The 16,167-nt window shown below is 45.6% G+C and overlaps 1 protein-coding gene and 1 long non-coding RNA gene across 7 annotated transcripts; both read left to right on the plus strand.

Moving 5' to 3' along the window:
- Window positions 1-226: 226 nt before the first annotated feature.
- On the plus strand, window positions 227-2,355 carry LOC107648930 (uncharacterized). Its single transcript, XR_001625616.2, has 2 exons — window positions 227-576; window positions 1,748-2,355. It is a non-coding gene; the product is annotated as an uncharacterized LOC107648930 (long non-coding RNA).
- A 2,532-nt stretch (window positions 2,356-4,887) lies between these two features.
- LOC103102680 (zinc finger protein 3-like) lies at window positions 4,888-15,924 on the plus strand. Of its 6 annotated transcripts, none has more exons than XM_007507571.2 (6): window positions 4,888-5,192; window positions 6,568-6,702; window positions 8,636-8,697; window positions 10,005-10,134; window positions 13,518-13,631; window positions 14,210-15,924. In XM_007507571.2, exons 1-6 carry the CDS (start codon window positions 4,892-4,894, stop codon window positions 14,878-14,880), a joined length of 1,413 nt encoding a protein of 470 aa, XP_007507633.2. In that variant the 5' UTR covers window positions 4,888-4,891; the 3' UTR covers window positions 14,881-15,924. The 6 variants fall into 6 exon arrangements, with proteins under 6 accessions (XP_007507633.2, XP_007507634.1, XP_056665751.1 ...); XM_007507572.2 differs by having other exon boundaries at window positions 5,014-5,192; window positions 6,436-6,702; XM_007507573.2 differs by having other exon boundaries at window positions 5,035-5,192; window positions 6,543-6,702.
- Window positions 15,925-16,167: the final 243 nt, after the last annotated feature.

The raw sequence follows: 16,167 nt of genomic DNA on the forward strand, positions 1-16,167 counted from the left end.
TAGACTTTGTTTTATTACTCTGTCTGTGTTTTTTAAAGCACACTGTGTATTTTAATCCTTTTCCTTCCACTGATGCTATTTTGTTTCCTTGCCAGGTCTGTGAACTTTGGTGTTCTCTTCTGGGGTTTGAATGGGGTTAACTTTGGCATTTTATTTTACAGCTTAGAACTTTTCCACATTTTAAACGTCTTCATTTTTTTTTTTTTTAAATATATTTTATTTGGTCATTTCCAAGCATTATTCGTTAAAGACATAGATCATTTTCTTTTCCTCCCCCCCCCACCCCCCATAGCCGACGCGTAAGTCCACTGGGCATTAGATGTTTTCTTGATTTGAACCCATTGCTTTGTTGATAGTATTTGCATTAGAGTGTTCATTTAGAGTCTATCCTCTGTCATGTCCCCTCAACCTCTGTATTCAGGCAGTTGCTTTTTCTCGGTGTTAAACGTCTTCATTTTGCCACTTTTAGGGTATTTTTAGGCAAACTGCCTTTTCATACCAAGCGTGACTTATGTCGGCTCCAACCTTGATGAAGTGCCTGCCTTCTTGATTTTTCCCTTCTTTCCTCTCTGAAAGGTAACTGAGCCAAATGATTTTAAGGCTGTCCCCTCATAGTTGTTCTAAGGCACATTACCACAGGGGTTGAGATGTCAGATGTTCAAATAATTTTAGCAAATACTGGTTAAGCTGCACTCAGGACTGGCACTTTCGTGTTGAGTACACAGGAGTAATGAATGAGTTCAAAACTTATTGAGAGGCAGCTGGATGGCTCAGTGGATGGAGAGCCAAGTCCAGAGACAGGAGGTCCTGGGTTCCAATGTGACCTCAGACCCTTCCTAGCTGGGTGACCCTGGGCAAGTCCTTATCACTCTTCTGCCTTCAAACCAATCTACAGTATTCATTCTAAGACAGAAGGTAAGAGTTTAAAAAAAAACCAACTTATTGAAACTGACCTTTGCCAGTGGCTGGACTATTAAAATGGGCATTCAGAGATCCTGAATCATTGCCTTCCCATCCCCTTTAATAGGGCTGGCATCTGCTGTGGTTTCACATGATGCAATAATAAACAATATCAAAGTTTTAATGGTACCCAGTGGTGAGGCATGCCCGTTGTAGCTGACAGCATGGACCAGTCAGTCAGCTCTTCATCTCATGCCTTGCAATAATTGAAAATCAAGTGTTAGAATTGGGGTTCAAATTTAAGCCATCAGTGCCATATTTGAGCAAAAAAAGGCCCCAAAGCTCCACAAATGTTCCACTGTTCCTTTTGGAGGATTTGGTCACAGGTTTTCCACCCTGAGAAACTATATGTACATTTTGCTGCTTCTCCTGATGGTATGTGAATTTTAAAACTGAGTTTATATAACAACAACTGCATAGCTAAACCTTTCCATGTTGGTCAAATATTTTCATGTGCCAGAGAGAGAAAAAAGTATGGCATACAGAGCCCACTTGTTCTTATTTTTCCCAAGACACTGTGGTTGTGCACAGTCAGATTTTATTTTAATTCTCTAAAAGACCGATCTCTCAGACACTTTGAGATAGTCAGAGCCCTTGCCCACCTTGGGGAGATCCCTTTTGGCAAGTTTTCCCTCTCACCCTTTGAAACTGTCACAGGGTGTTGATAGCCCCCTTTTGCCCCAGGGCACCTCCCTCATCACCAAGGTTTCCCCTTTGTCCTACTGCTGGGCACTCAGAACCTCAGTCATTTTCTAGGCACTCAGCCCCACATCAATCTGTGTTGCAGCTGGAACTTGGAGACTGGTTCTACTGGAAAAGAAACCCACACCAAGCCTGCCTGACCAGGCCGTCGGCAACAAAGCTGGAAGGAGGTGACAGCTGGATACATCTTCTCATCTGAAGAGGACCCCAACTCCTGAGAGGATGGCTCCGCTCACTTCTGGTGATTTCAAGCTCCAACTGACCCAGCAAAAGAGCAGCAGTGGACCACTTCCCCAAGACTCTGCATGTGGGCTGAATCACTGGGCCCAAGGTTCAACAGTACATGGAACTCTTCAACTCCTCCCTCGGCAGCATTCAGGAAACTTATCTTGCCCAAAAAGGGGAGATGGTCCAATGCAGGCATCAGAGGGGCTTCCTTGACTACATTGACCTCACAGTTAGAGCAGGTCCTGTGATGTCTCTGAAAACTCACTGCCCCTGGAACAGGTTCTTCTGACCAAGCTTCAATTCCGGGGGCCTTTGGCTATTTTGCAAAATGACTTAACTCCTTCCTGTTGCTGTCCCTCCCAAGCATTCCTCATTATGCCCCTTCTGCTCCTGCCACTCTGGTGCTGTGTGGCCACTGTGTATTGCATTTGTCTTTGCTTCCATTAAAGACCCTTATTGATGCTACTCTGGTGATCCTCTTTATTTCAGGTTGACAACACACAGTATAATTCTGATCCCAAGGGGAAGGTCCTCTTTAACCCCGAGATTCAGAGCCATGAGTGCCATAGCATGGAAGGCTTTGAACATTTGTTTAAGGAATTTGGACTTTGTCTCCTTGGCAATAGGAAGCCCCTAAGTTTTGTTTTGAATCAGGAATGCCAAGATTAGAGCTAGGCTTGGGGGAGATGAATCTGGGAACCACTGGGGCTGAAAGAAGAAGTGAAGTTGTAACCCCTAAAGACTGCTGAACTTGGGATCCAAGCAAGCCCTGCATGCTAGTGCCAGATCTGACCCTGCCTGCCTTTTGGGGTTGCCAGATCATGCTCATGATTCATATTAAGTTTCTAGGTTGTTGGACCACCAACCCTTTTCAGCTGAATGTCATTTTACAGATGAGGAAACTGAGGCTTAGGGAGGTTGTGAACTGTTCAAATTTCCAACTTAAGTGGCAAGCTGTAACCCTAGATCTCTGTCTCTTCAGTTAGTGCTATTTCTACTCCCTAATAGTTTGTCTGACAAAGGTCTGAGGATGGTAGTGTATTGTAAACCCAATACAAGGTAACCATGTGATATGGTGGCCAAAATAACTAATTTGATTTTTGGTTGCATTGAGAGTCGTGGCATCCAGATTGAAGGGGTGGGGAGGAGGGGGTTCTACCACATTCTATCTTTAGGCTGAAGTAGGAGCGCTGTCAGACACAGAAGATGCCCAGGTCTTCCACTACGTCCTGGGCCATCACCAGTCATCCTGACTTTTGTCCTGTCATTGGACTTCAGGGACTGTGGAAGAGAGAGGGAGGACTTTCTGCAACTCTACCTTACTTCAACCCAATTCATGCACAAGTCGAGACATGACCCTGTGATGTCCTTGGCCATCTTCAAAGACAAAGGATAAACGGGGATCCTTCGTCAGCATATTTCATGTTCCGGGTTCAGTTTGGAGCACCACTTTTAGGGAGGACTTTGGGAAGTTGGAGAGTATCCATGTACAGGAGGGCAAAAGACCTCAACCAGGATAGGCCATATGATCCAGGATCTACTAGAGAAGAGAAGACTTTTTGGATTGATACCAGAGGCTGAACTAGCAGTGGTGGGTGGAAAGTGCAGAGGGGAAGATTAGAACTTGTGGTCAGGATGAACTTCCTCCCAAGGAGGATTATCCCCAAAAGAATGGGCTTCCTTCAGGCTCCCTCTGTGCCTTGAAGATTTCAAATAAAGACTGGACCGGACAACTGTGCTAGGGATGCCACAAAGAGTACAAGGAGCTCCTGTTCCAGTAGAGTGCCTTTGGGACCTATTATGGGCTGAGGCCAGTGATGGCAAACCTATGGCACAGATCCCAAAGATGGCAGACAGAGCACTCTCTGTGGGCATATGGCTGCCCCCCCCCAGAGTTAGTTACTAGAAAGGCAGAGAGACTCGAGTGGAACTGCTTCCCTTCCCCTCTCCACTGTGCCTAACATTTTTTCATATCCTCTGCCCAGCAACCCAATGGGAGTGCTTCCTCCCTCCCATGTCCGGGATAAGGGAGGGGGAGGGCATGGCATTCAGTGTGAGGGGGTGGGCACAGCACTTGGTGTCTGGAGGAGGGTGGGCACAGCACTAGGTTTGGGGGGGTGGGGCCCAGCACTCCATCTTTAAAAGGTGCACCATCACTGACCTAGGCTCTTTCTAAGCTCCTCTCTTCTACCCAGCTTCTGATTGGATGGGCCTGGGCTAGACTCTGGGGACGGAGGGATGGGGAAGGGACCTCAGAGCAAGAGATTAGGAAAGGGGTCTGGGGAGCAAAAATAGTCTTGATTGATTCAGCAGGAACCTGGGTGACTCAGGAGGGTGGGACTAGAGAAGGAGCTCAAATGGGGGGAACTTTTCTGTGACATGGAGTTTTAAACTATTCTGGCTTCCTTCCTGGCCCTACTTCCCACTCTTTTTTTATCCTTTACCTTGGGGGCAGCTGAGTGGCTCAGTGGATTGAGAGCCAAGCCCAGAGACAGGAGGTCCTGGGTTCAACTCTGGCCTCAGAGACTTCCCAGCTGTGTGACCCTGGGAAAGTCACTTGGCCCACCTTGCCTAGCCCTTAGCACTCCTGCCTTGGAACCAATACACAGTACTGATTCTAAGACCCAAGGTAAAGGTTTTAAACAAAAAACTTCCCCTTCTGTCCTAGAATTTATACTAAATATGAGTTCCAAGGCAGAAGAGCAATAAGGGCTAGGCAAGGGGGGGGGGGGAATACTTGCCTGGAGGCTACATTTGAACCCAGGGCCTTTCTTCTCCAGGCCTGGCTCTATCACTGAGAGACTCCAGGACTGATTTGCTATTTCCCTCTCCAGCTCATTTTCCAGATGAGGAACTGAAGGCAAGCGGGTAAGTGACTTGCCCAGGGTCACCCAGTTAGTGATTGAGGAAGGGTTTGAACTCGCCTTTTGCACCGTGCACTATTCACGGCATCACTTAGCTGCTCCCCTCTCCCTTCTTTTTAAGGCAGCCCTTCTTCCTAATGGATGGTTCTCTCTTCCTCCCTTCCTCTCTTCCCTTTCTCCAGTTCACACTTTCTTATTTTCTACAATGTCTCCACCTCACCTCTTTGGCCACGCCCCCATCACGCTCCTGGCCCGCCCCAGTTGCTACGCAACCTGAGGCGCGCAGCCAACCCCGGTGGCCAGTGGCCTGCAGACCTCCGGGCTGCGGAGAGCAGCGCCGGATGCCAGGCTGTAGAGACCCGGGCCGCGGCGGCCTGCCAGTCCTGGGCCGCTGTTCGTTCTTCCTTCTTACGCCATCGCCTTCCAGAGCAGGGGAGAGTGAGTGAATACGTGTGGACCCTAGGGGGCGGTTGTGGGGTAAGGGTGGAACCCCTAAGCTAGAGGCCCGATCGAGTTTGTCAGCAAGGCCCCCGCCCGCCTCCATTGCGCCCCTTGGAGGGGGGGGGGGTGGACCGTTGGCTCCTGCGCCTGCGTCAGCTCCCAAATCGCTCCTCACCAACCAGTATTGTCTTTGCGCCTGCGCATACTCTCCTGCTGGGTCCGGCTCAGTACCTGGGTCAGCACCATCTCTAACCCTAACCCTTAAAGCCTGACCAGTTTCCTGCCTTTCAAAGCCCTACCTCAGCCGCCACATGCTCCTGGAAGCCTTCCCATGCCCTTCCACCTCCATGACGTTGTTTCCTGTGCCAGAAATGTCCTCTCTTTTGCAGTGCCTGAATTCCTTTCTGTCCTTTAAAGCCCAAGTTGAGTGCCTCCAGGCAGTTTTCCCTCATCCCTCTGCCCAGTAGTGACCCTTTCCCTCCGACCACAGTTCTTTGTATTTTGCGAGCATTTATCATCCGATATCATTTGTTACTGAAGATTGTGTTCTTCCCCTACTAGGCGGAAATTCCGCCCCTGATCGCCCCCCCCCCCATCTGCACTCCTCATGTCCCCAGTACTCTTTGAATAAGCTACTGATAAGCCTTGTGTTTGGGGGAGTTGTGAGGATTGAGTCTGTAGCCTGCAGCTTTGCTCAAGCTGTCCTTTCCTTTTCTTTTCTGTTTGTTTGAATTCCATTTAAAAATTTTAAATATTTTCCCATATTGTGTCCCTCCCCCTCCCAGAGCTGAGAAGCAAGTCCACTGCGTTATACACTTGGTACCTAATGAAGCTGTTGTTTCAATGAGTCTCTTTGATGATTCCCTGGGATTTCCCAACCAAAGCATCACATCAGCTGATAGGAAGGTTTCAGCTCCTCTTTGCCTATCTTGAGGGTTTTTATTTTTCTCTTGTCTTATTGCTGTCAGGGAGAGTGGAAAAAGGTTCTAGTCTATCCCTCCTTACTTTGGGTCTTAGATGCTTCTTATGATACTAAAAATGCTTCCGTACCCATACTGCGGAGGGTTTTTAGGGTTGCAAAACTTGGTTGTACTGTTGTAAAGGCTTTTCCCACATCTCTTGAGATGATCATGTAGTTCTGGATGTTTGGGGTTTTAAATGATTAGGTTGCCTGTTTTCCTAATGAAGAATCTCCCTTGCATCCAATAAATCATTTTTGAAAGGCATTTTTGTTTTTCAGATTATAACTCTGACATCCTCAAGTCACTACAGAACAACTGAGCCCCAAGCTGTTGTCCTTTTTGGCTCTTAGCCTCTCTAAAACTTGAATATCTGTTTGTCAAATAGTGTTGAGCCTTGCTTTATACAACAGATGTGTTTGGGAAAAGCTGTGCCAAGTCAGAAGTGGGACCCAGATCTCAGTGCACCATGGGAGCTCGACAAGTAAAGAGATCCTGCAAAGAATTCTTGGATAAAGGGAGGTATTGCCTCCTAAAGCCCGAGTCTGGTGAGTACCCTCTGTGAATACTGAATTTTCTTCAGGTGTGCCAAGATAAATGTTGTAGGAGTAGGTGCTACTATGGTGAGTACTGTGAGCTGGGCCACCGAACAGGCTTCTGGAACACATGAAGAAACTGAAAGCAGGGGGCTGTCACTGTTTATCTTGATAGCCCCAATGCCTAGTACGTAGTGTGCATTTTTTAAGTGAAGTGGCCTCAAAGCCAGGAAAACCTAAGCTCCCCTAGTATTGGGGAGCTCCCTAGAAAGAGTCACGGAGAGGATATCCTGAGCCTCAGGGTGTCAAAAGTGGTAGTAGCCACTGGTTGGGGTAGGATCAATGTTAGTGGTGGAGGTTGGTGGTAGTTATAGGCATGTGTTGTTGGAAGCTTTGAGAGTGAAAGTTGTGTGCCCAATTTATAGGCAGCCTATCTTCTGGGTATATACTCCAACCTTTGCTATATAGGGATAAGGCTGGTAAGGCTGGAACCCAGTGAGAGTTCACCCAGGCCTGAATCATGCAGCTAGACAGAAAACTACCTGTGCCCCCAGCTCCCTTGTATTTGGAGTAACCAGCTATGGAATTCAATGCCACTGCCTTGTGCTCGCCTCCTGGTTCTTCTCTCAGGAACTCTCTGAGGGGCACGAGGCAAACTGGCAGCTAATGCTCCCCTTTTCCCTGTGGTTCTCTTTTAGGGCAAACATCCTTTGCCCTGGCTACCTTTTCCTATACTATCACCTCTCTCCCACTCAGCCCTACCCTTTCGCAGTCCAGATATTCCTCCTCTGCCCTCTTGTTTCTTTGTTAACAAACTCCCTTTTGTTGATGATCTCTTAGTCTTACATCATTTCCCACTTATGACAAGAACGGAAATTTAATGTCCCCCTCAGAAGACACTACATTCTTGGCAACCTTCTCCAGTATACACTGGGGACTGGGAGAAGCAGGCATATTGGGGCAAGTAGGTAGTGCAGTGGATAGAGCACTGGGCCTGGAGTCAGGAAGACTTGAGTTCAAGTCCAGCTAAGTTGCTTCACCTCTGTCTGCCTCAGGTTACCCATCTGCAAATTGGAGATAATAATAGCACAAACCTCACCTAGTTGTGGTAATAATCAAAGGAGATCTGTTAATGCTTGTGTCCTGCAGACCTTAAAGTCCTCCATGAGTGCATTAGTATTGTTATTATTATTATATGAAGCATGGTTTGGGGCTAATTAGAGATCGTGGCCACCAATCTGGATAGCTTGGCAAGAAGGCAAAATCTGTTCCCCCCAATCCTCTCCCAAAAAAGAGATAAGACTCAATCCCTTTTCCTAGAGAAATGACAGCCTAATGCAGAATCAGATAGCAAGACAAATATAGTGCCTGGTATCACATGCTAAGTGTATTTATTATATGACTTCTGTAGAAATAAAACATTATGTCAAGACTAAAGGGATAAGGCTACCAATCTGCTGGTGGGGCATGGAGAGTGGTACATCAAGGCAAGACTTCTGGGAGGAGTGGAATTTGATTGAATTGTGCTTTAAGGCCTGGGAGGGAAGTCAGTAGTAAAGAGGGGGAAGGAGAACATTCTAGAGATTGAGAGGAACAGCTGCAGGAGAGGCCAAGACATGGAAGGATAAAGAGGGTGTGGGTGTAGGGTTGGGATGCAGAGTCCTCCATTTTGACCTGAGTGTAGAGTGTGTCATGGAGTATGATATAGGAGAACACTGGAAAGGTATTGTGATATACCAGATTTTGGAGGGCCTTGAATGCTGTGTTAGGGTTAGTAGGGAGTTACTGAAATTCTTGAGAAGAATAACAGGTTCCCCACACACACACGCACACTCAAAAGGCTGGAATAAGGGACTAGGGGACAGGGAGGGCAATTCCTACTGTCTTGAGTAAGAGCAGCACCAACAGAGGTGTTCTTCCTTACTGTACCTTTCTCCTCAATTAGGTCCACTTGCACCCCAACTTCTGAAAGGCAGCCGAAGAGACCCTGCAGTGACTGAATCCCAGGTAAGCTGTGGTTCCCTTGTCCTTCCTATCCAAGGGTCTAAAGACCTATTGCCCTCCCTCAAAAGACCTTTTCATCCCCCTCTGCTTCTTGGCACTTATTTCCAACCTCCTTTCATCATGATAAGATTGCTTCCATTGCTATGCCCCAGTATATGCCATTTTAGCATTTTACTTTAACTGCTGATTCATAATCCTCCCCAGCTTCAAGTATTCTCTCTCTTTTTCAATTTTCCAAGTATACATTGTACCTTTTTTGACCCCCATAACACTCTGTCTTGTATTTTTCTTATCCTTATGCCTGTTGATTCCACCCTACTTATGGAATGGCTGACCCTGGAGGGCAGCAACAATATTTGTCATTCCACAATGAATCTCCTCTGATGACTTGGATGTATAAGATCCTGGGTAAATGTTGGACTCTTCCCTTTTAACCTTCAAAATGTACCTGTGAGAAGGGAGCCAGGGAGACAGGGCAGGGTTTATTATTCTTATTTTAATTATTTATGAAGCAAAGGCATTCCCCAGAAGGTAGGTGGGGAATTGGTTTGTCTAACATTATTCTGTAAGTTCATAAAAGAGTAGGAGAAGAAGGATGTAGGAGGAGAATGTAAGTGTCCCAATTAAGAGAATTCACGAATTTCAAAGCTACGAAGGACCATTGAATCTGACTCCTTCATTTTATGGACTTTTCTGAGGGAGAACCAGGATCAGAACCCTGCTGTTCGGATTCCTAGCATCACAGAATCTCAGAGATGGAAATAAAAATTAGCTTCAAATTCTTTATATTTTCAAGTTTTACAAAGCTCCTCCCTCAGAAAATCCCCTTAGGGTAGGTCCTTCAAAAATTTTTATTGCCATTTTATAGATGAAGAAAGTAAGGCTTAGAGAAATAATGGGACTTGTCCAAAATCAGGCAGCAAGTGTCAGATCCAAATCTCTTGGTTCCAAGTCCAGTGTCCTTTCCATCCAGTGTCCTTTCCATCCAGACTGCCCCCTCTGAAAGCATCTGTTCCATCATTTGACATATCAGGAGACTGAAGTCTAGAACAGGCTGGGAACTTGCCTGTGTTCATATAATTAGTGCTAGAACTAGGCTTAGATAGAATCTGACTATCCTGAATCCTAGTCAAGTTGTCTTTCCTCTGTATCCTGTTCCTCTCATTCTCTCTCTCTCCTTCCCCATCATGGCCACCTGCAGATGCAGAGCTTGACTTGTCTGCAGGGCCCCTCTACTGCCTCTGTTCTTTGTGGGTATTGCTTCACCACCACCCCTGAACAGAGCTGAGATATTGTCCTTGTTGTTTCAGGAAGCATCGATGACCTTTGAAGATGTGGCTGTTTACTTCACATGGGAAGAATGGAGGCAACTGGACTTTGCTCAAAGGGCCTTATATCGGGATGTGATGCTGGAGAATTATAGGAATGCAGTCGCAACAGGCAAGTATGCACACCTGGAGCTCCCTTGCTCCCACGTTACTTCCCAACTGTGAACAAGAAAACAGGAATGGAAGCAGTGAATCATGAGGTCCTGCAATGGCCAGAAGAGGCAGGTTAAGGAAACATCTGGCCAAAGGCCTCTGCTTGTACTCTCCGAAGTTCTCATGTCATGTCTCTAACCTCTTAGAGCACTAGCGTCCATGAATTCATTTCAGTCATTCTTAGCTGATTTGTTGATTCAGTCCTTATGGCAGCTCAGTTCTCTACTGGTCTTCTTATCATGAGGGTTTGAAGGAATTACCAGGAAGACATCGGAAGAGTCTAGCTTGGGTAGTGGGCAGTTACAGAAATGGCCTTTTCCTTTCAGCTCCTCTCATACAAAGAGGGGGCCCTTCCCCTGCACAAGTGGTCCCTTGTGCCTCTGGGATCAAATATCAGAGACTCTGTTGGGCATTCAAAGCCCTTCATTCCTTGGTCCCCTCCTTCCTTTCCAGTCTTCTTATACCTCATTTCCCTCCATGTACTCTATGATCCAGTGACTATGGCCTCTTGGTGATCCCATTCCATCCCACTTCTTTCAATAGATTGCCCCTTCTATTGTCCCTGCCCTCTCCTTTGTCTTCAGTCTCTCTCTGACTGCTGACTTTTTCCTTCCTGTCCACAAATGAGCCAGGTCTCCTCCATCCTCAGAAAAACTCACTTATTTGTCCATTCCCACTAGCTATCCTCCCATATTTCTTCTCCATTTTTGGCTAATTTCCTTAAGAAAGTTGCCTATAAATTGGGGCCTGTCCTTCTTTCTCCTCATCCAACTGAAGCTGTTCTCTAAATTTAGTTACCAAATCTAATAGCCTTTTCTCAATCCTCATCTTTCTTGACCTCCCTGCAGCCCTGGACACTGTTTTTTTTTTTAATTAGTTTATTTGTTTGTTGAGTACATGAAAATCCCCAGGTAACTCCCTCCTTTCCTCCCCTTCCCACACTAGAGAAGGCATCATTTGACCAAAAAAATGTGTATATATATATATATATATATATATATATATATATATATATATATGTGCACTCTATCTTTTGAATTTCTAGTTATCAGTTCTTTGAAGTTGGACATTCACAGGTTATTCTTCGGGCATTCATTCTGAAGTGAAAAAAGTTTGCTTTGGTTTGGATTCAGACCTTTCTCTGGAAGCAGATGGCATTTTTTATCATGAGTCCTTTGGGAGAGTTTGGGATCGTTGTATTCCTGAGAACAGCTGTTATTCAGTTGTTCATTGTGCAGTGTTCCTGTCACTGGCAGTATTCTCCTGGTTCTGCTTACTTTACTCTGCTTCAGTTTGTTGTAAGTCTTTCCAGGTTTTTCTGAGCTCTTCCTCCTTGTCATTTCTTACAACACAATAGTATTCCATGACAATTATATACTAAAACTAACTCAGCCATTTTCCAGTTGATGGAAACTCTCTCACTTTCCAATTCTTTGTCGCCACAAAAAGAGCAGCTTTAAATATTTTTTGTACATATCGGCCCTTCTAAGGCTTTTTGGCTTTTTTTACCTGTTTGGGATACAAAGGGTATGTGTAGTGTTTAACAGCCCTTCGGGCTTAGGTCCAAATTGCTCTCCAGAATGATTGAATCAGTTCACAACTCCCCCAAGAGTGCATTTAGTGTCTCAACTTTCCCACATCCCTTCTAAGTTTTGTCATTTTCCTTCTCTGTCCTAATAGCCAATCTGAGAGGTGCGGGATGGTACCTCAGAGTTGTTTCCACTTGCATTTCTCTACTTACTAGTGATTTAGAGCATTTTTGCATGACTATAGAAAGCTTTAATTACTTTAAATTAAATACTAAAAATTAAAGTAAACCGGAGGACTGCCTGTTCCCATCCTTTGACTATTTATCAACTGGGGAATGACTTATATTCTTATCATGGACACTGTTGATGGCCATCTTCTCCTCTGGCAATACTCTTTTCTCTCTAAGTTCTTATGGCACTGCTCTCTCATGGTCCTCCTGTGGAGGACCTGTGGGAGTACTCCTCCCCAGTCTCGGGTGTTGGATCTTTCTCCAGGTTGTACTCACTGCCTGTAGGTGTTCCCCCAGGCTTTGTCCTCAGCCCTCTTCTCTCTAGGTCCTCTTACAGTTGGTGATTCAACTGTTACCTCTCTGCAGATAAATCTCTCATTTGTCTAGCCCTGACCTCTGCTGACCTCCCAGTTTCCCATTTCCCATCATGAATTGAATGTCCCCTAGATATCTTAAACTCAATATATTCAAAACTGACTTCATTATCTCCCCCATCCTTGCCCCCAAGCCTTTCCTTCTTCCTTACTTTCCCATTGTTGTTGTGGGTAACATTCTCTAGACTGGGTATCATTTTTGACTCCTCACTGCACCCCCCTAGCTTTTGCCAAAGCCTGTTGACCCTACCTTGAAATATCTCTTGAATATGCCAACTTGTCTCCTCTGACATTGCCCCACCATGATGCAGACCCTTATCTCCTCACCCCTGGACTATTACAGTAGCCTATGGATGAGACAGCCTGCCTCAAATCTCAACTGTCTCCCCACTCCAGTCCATCCTCCATTCAGTCACCAAAGTGATTTCCCCAAGGCACAGGTTTTGACCATGTCATTCACTCCTCTACTCCTGAAACTCCAGTGGCTGTGTAGTGCCTCCAGGATCAAATTTCAAACACTCTGTTGGGTATTCAAAGCCCATCATTCTCCTTCATGATCTCTAGGATCCAGTGAATCTGGCCTCCTGGCTGTTTTTTGCATACAAATTTCTAGCCCTTTCATTGGCAGTGCAACCCTCCATGCCCATCCTTCCTCGTCTCTTCCCCTTGGTTTCCTTCTAGTCTCAGCTAAAAGCCCACCTTTTGAAAGAAGCCTTCCCTCTGAGACTAGCCCTAATTTCTCCTTTCCACAGTGTGCTTTGTATCTGTGTTTGCATGCTCTTTCCCCCCAACAGATTGTGAGCTCCTTGAGGACAGGGACTGGCGTTTGCCTTGTCCTGTATATCCCCAGCACTTAGCACAGGGCCTGGTATGTATTAAGTGCTTAGCTAATGCTTGATAACTAGAAACGTGGGCTTCCTCTGCCCTAGAACTCCCTAGAAAAGATCCCATCCACCTTTTCTACACTCCTGGCCCAGGGCCCTTCTACGACATGCATTTGCTTCATTGTTCATCATTTCCTTGACTCCCATTTGCTGGGAATGAGTTTGAGGCCCCTGTCCATCCCTCTTGACTGTGCCTGAAGTGGCATTTATGGGTCTTTCCCAGGATGCTCCCAGCCTTGCCCAATTGACTGAGCCGATGTTCTAGCTAGCCCATTTTGTATCCCCAATACAAACCTTCCTGTGTGCCTTCCTTCCCCTTGGGCAGGCTTTAAGGGACCCAAGCCTTACTTGATCTCACAGCTGGAACGAGGAGAGATGCTATGGATTCTGGATCTACGGGAGACAGAGACCACTGAGGCCAGGAGAGGTACTTGGCCAGGTGAGCCAGAGAGCTAGCACCCAACATATGCCTGTCCTAGTCAGGTGCCAGGCAAGTGAAGGCCCCATTTCCCTCTGCCTCTACTTGCCATCCTCCTTCTCCTATCCCCTTAATCTTGTTTCCCTTTTCTTCCTCTTTATCCCCTCCTCTGACATGGTCATTCTCACCAGACTCAGGACATGTGACCTTGGCTAAGACACTGAACCTCTTGGACTTCACCTTTCTCAGGAGTCATAAAAGGAGAAGGTTGGACAAGATGACCTATGAGGTCTTTTCCAGCCTTAGAGCCTATTGCCCTCTGACCCATGTCTAAGGCAAAGCTCCTGCTGTGTGACCTTGGGCGAATCACTGAACCTATCTAATCCCCAACATCCTCCACTGTGAAATGGGAATTATCACCACTGAAGATTGCTGTGTCATGATGTCCTTTTGCTTTGGGATCACTCAGAACATCTCCCCCTTTTTTAGCACACTTTCCTCCCTGCTTTCCCATCAAAATTGGAAGGGCATTCATTTCCACATGCTTCTCCTTCCTTTTGCAGTCCAGATGCCATACATTCCCTGTTTTGTCATTTCAGATGGCAAGACTGAGAACAAAGAGTCTGGGCCCAAGCAGGGCATTCCTGAAGATGCAACGTCACAGGGACGATTGTTTAGAGAGGGGCAACGGGAGAACCTGAATGGGAACTCAGCCAGATGTCAACAAGAAAATGTTGTCTGTGGAAGCAGACCTAGAGAAACAGACCCCTTCAGAGAAGGTGGCCCATTCGGGGATCCACAAGAAAAGTCCTATAAATGTAACCAATGTAAGAAAGCCTTCAGATGGAAGTCAATGCTCATCCTCCACCATAGAATCCACAGTGGAGAGAAACCTTACGTGTGTAACGAATGTGAGAAAGCCTTTAGTCGCAGCTCAGACCTGACTAATCATAAGAGAATTCATAGAGGAGAGAAGCCCTATGAATGTAATGTGTGTGGGAAAAGTTTCACATGGAGCTCAAACCTTATTAACCACAAGAGAATACATAGTGGAGAAAGGCCTTACAAATGTAATATATGTGGGAAATCTTTCACTCAGGGCTCAATCCTAATAAAACACCACAGGGTTCACAGTGGAGAGAAGCCCTATGAATGTAATGAATGTGGGAAGGCCTTCAGCCAGAAAGGCAACCTTAGTAATCATCAGAAAATTCACACCAGGAAAATCATTGTTGTGAGCCCTAAGAAAACAAACCCAGAAAATCCGTGAAGCCTCTCACAGATACTGTGGCACAAATCCAGGGTAAAATCTGGCTAGTCCAAGAAGCTTTTCTACATCTCTTGGCCTAAAAAGTATCTCACTTAATTTATTCTGATTGGCTTCTTCAGAGAGGATACTCTGGTTGGAATTCTCAGTTGCCCTTACCCCAGATTTCCTTTGTCACACCAGATTTTTCAAGCCCTACAACTAATTTAATCTCAGGCCAAAATAATAGCTCTGGAAATGGCCTGAGTGTCTCAGCAGTCTTGGTTTTTCCATGGAAATATAGATGAATTGACCTCAAACTTTTGCTTACAAAGATCTTTCCAGAAAAGGAAAGAAGGAAATGTTTTCCATTTGTTATTTAGTATTTAAACCCTTAAGCCATTTGCCCTCCCCAGGCCTTAATTTCCTCATCTGTAAATGGTAATTACATTATTTTCACTAGTTGCCTCACAGGGCTATGGTTAAGAAAAGTGATGAGATCTGGTCTCAGATACTTCCTAGCTGTGTGACCCTGGGCAAGTCACTTAAACCCCATTGCCTGGGTCTTACCATTCTTCTGCCTTGAAACCAATGAATGCACAGTATTCATTTTAAGACAAGGCCAAGGGTTTTTTAAAAGTGGCAGAGAACTAGGAATAGTGAAGTTATTTTTCTTTTCTAAAAATGTTCTTTATTAAATTGCATTTTGGAGGGGGGATTAGCTTCCTTCACACCCACCCCTACTATAGGGGGGGGAAAGAGAGAACAAAATCCTTGTGACCAACATATAAAGTCAAGCAAAACACCTGTAATTACCCCCAAAATGCTCTCCAGAACCATGTGAACAGCCTGCTCAGTCATGGGTCCTCTGGAATGGTGGTTGGTTATTGTATTGATCAGAGTTCCTAATTCTTTCCAAGTTGTTTGTCTTTACAGTATTGTTATTGTAAAAATTGTTCTGGTTATGCTCACTTCATTGTATCTGTTCATAAGGTCCAAACCCATTCTTTGTAATTTCCTACAGTACGGTAATGCAGTATTAAAAATTAAAGATCATCAAATTCAAAATCCTTGTTTTTCAGATGTGAATTAGGAGAGGGGAGGGGAAGGAGCTTACCCAGGAACACCAACGAGCTACTGGATTGTTTAAAGCAGAGAAGGAAAAGATCAGATTGATGTATAAGAAACCCAAGCCCCTGTTTTCCCATTCAGCAGGTATTCTTTGTTTGCCTCCTGCTGGGCACTGATGAGTCAGGTGGAGTCTCTATCCTCAGAGGTCAGTATGTTACAGACCTTTATGAGCCTCCCTTC

Source organism: Monodelphis domestica, chromosome X (genome assembly GCF_027887165.1).
Source record: "Monodelphis domestica isolate mMonDom1 chromosome X, mMonDom1.pri, whole genome shotgun sequence".
Taxonomy (NCBI): Eukaryota; Metazoa; Chordata; class Mammalia; order Didelphimorphia; family Didelphidae; genus Monodelphis; species Monodelphis domestica.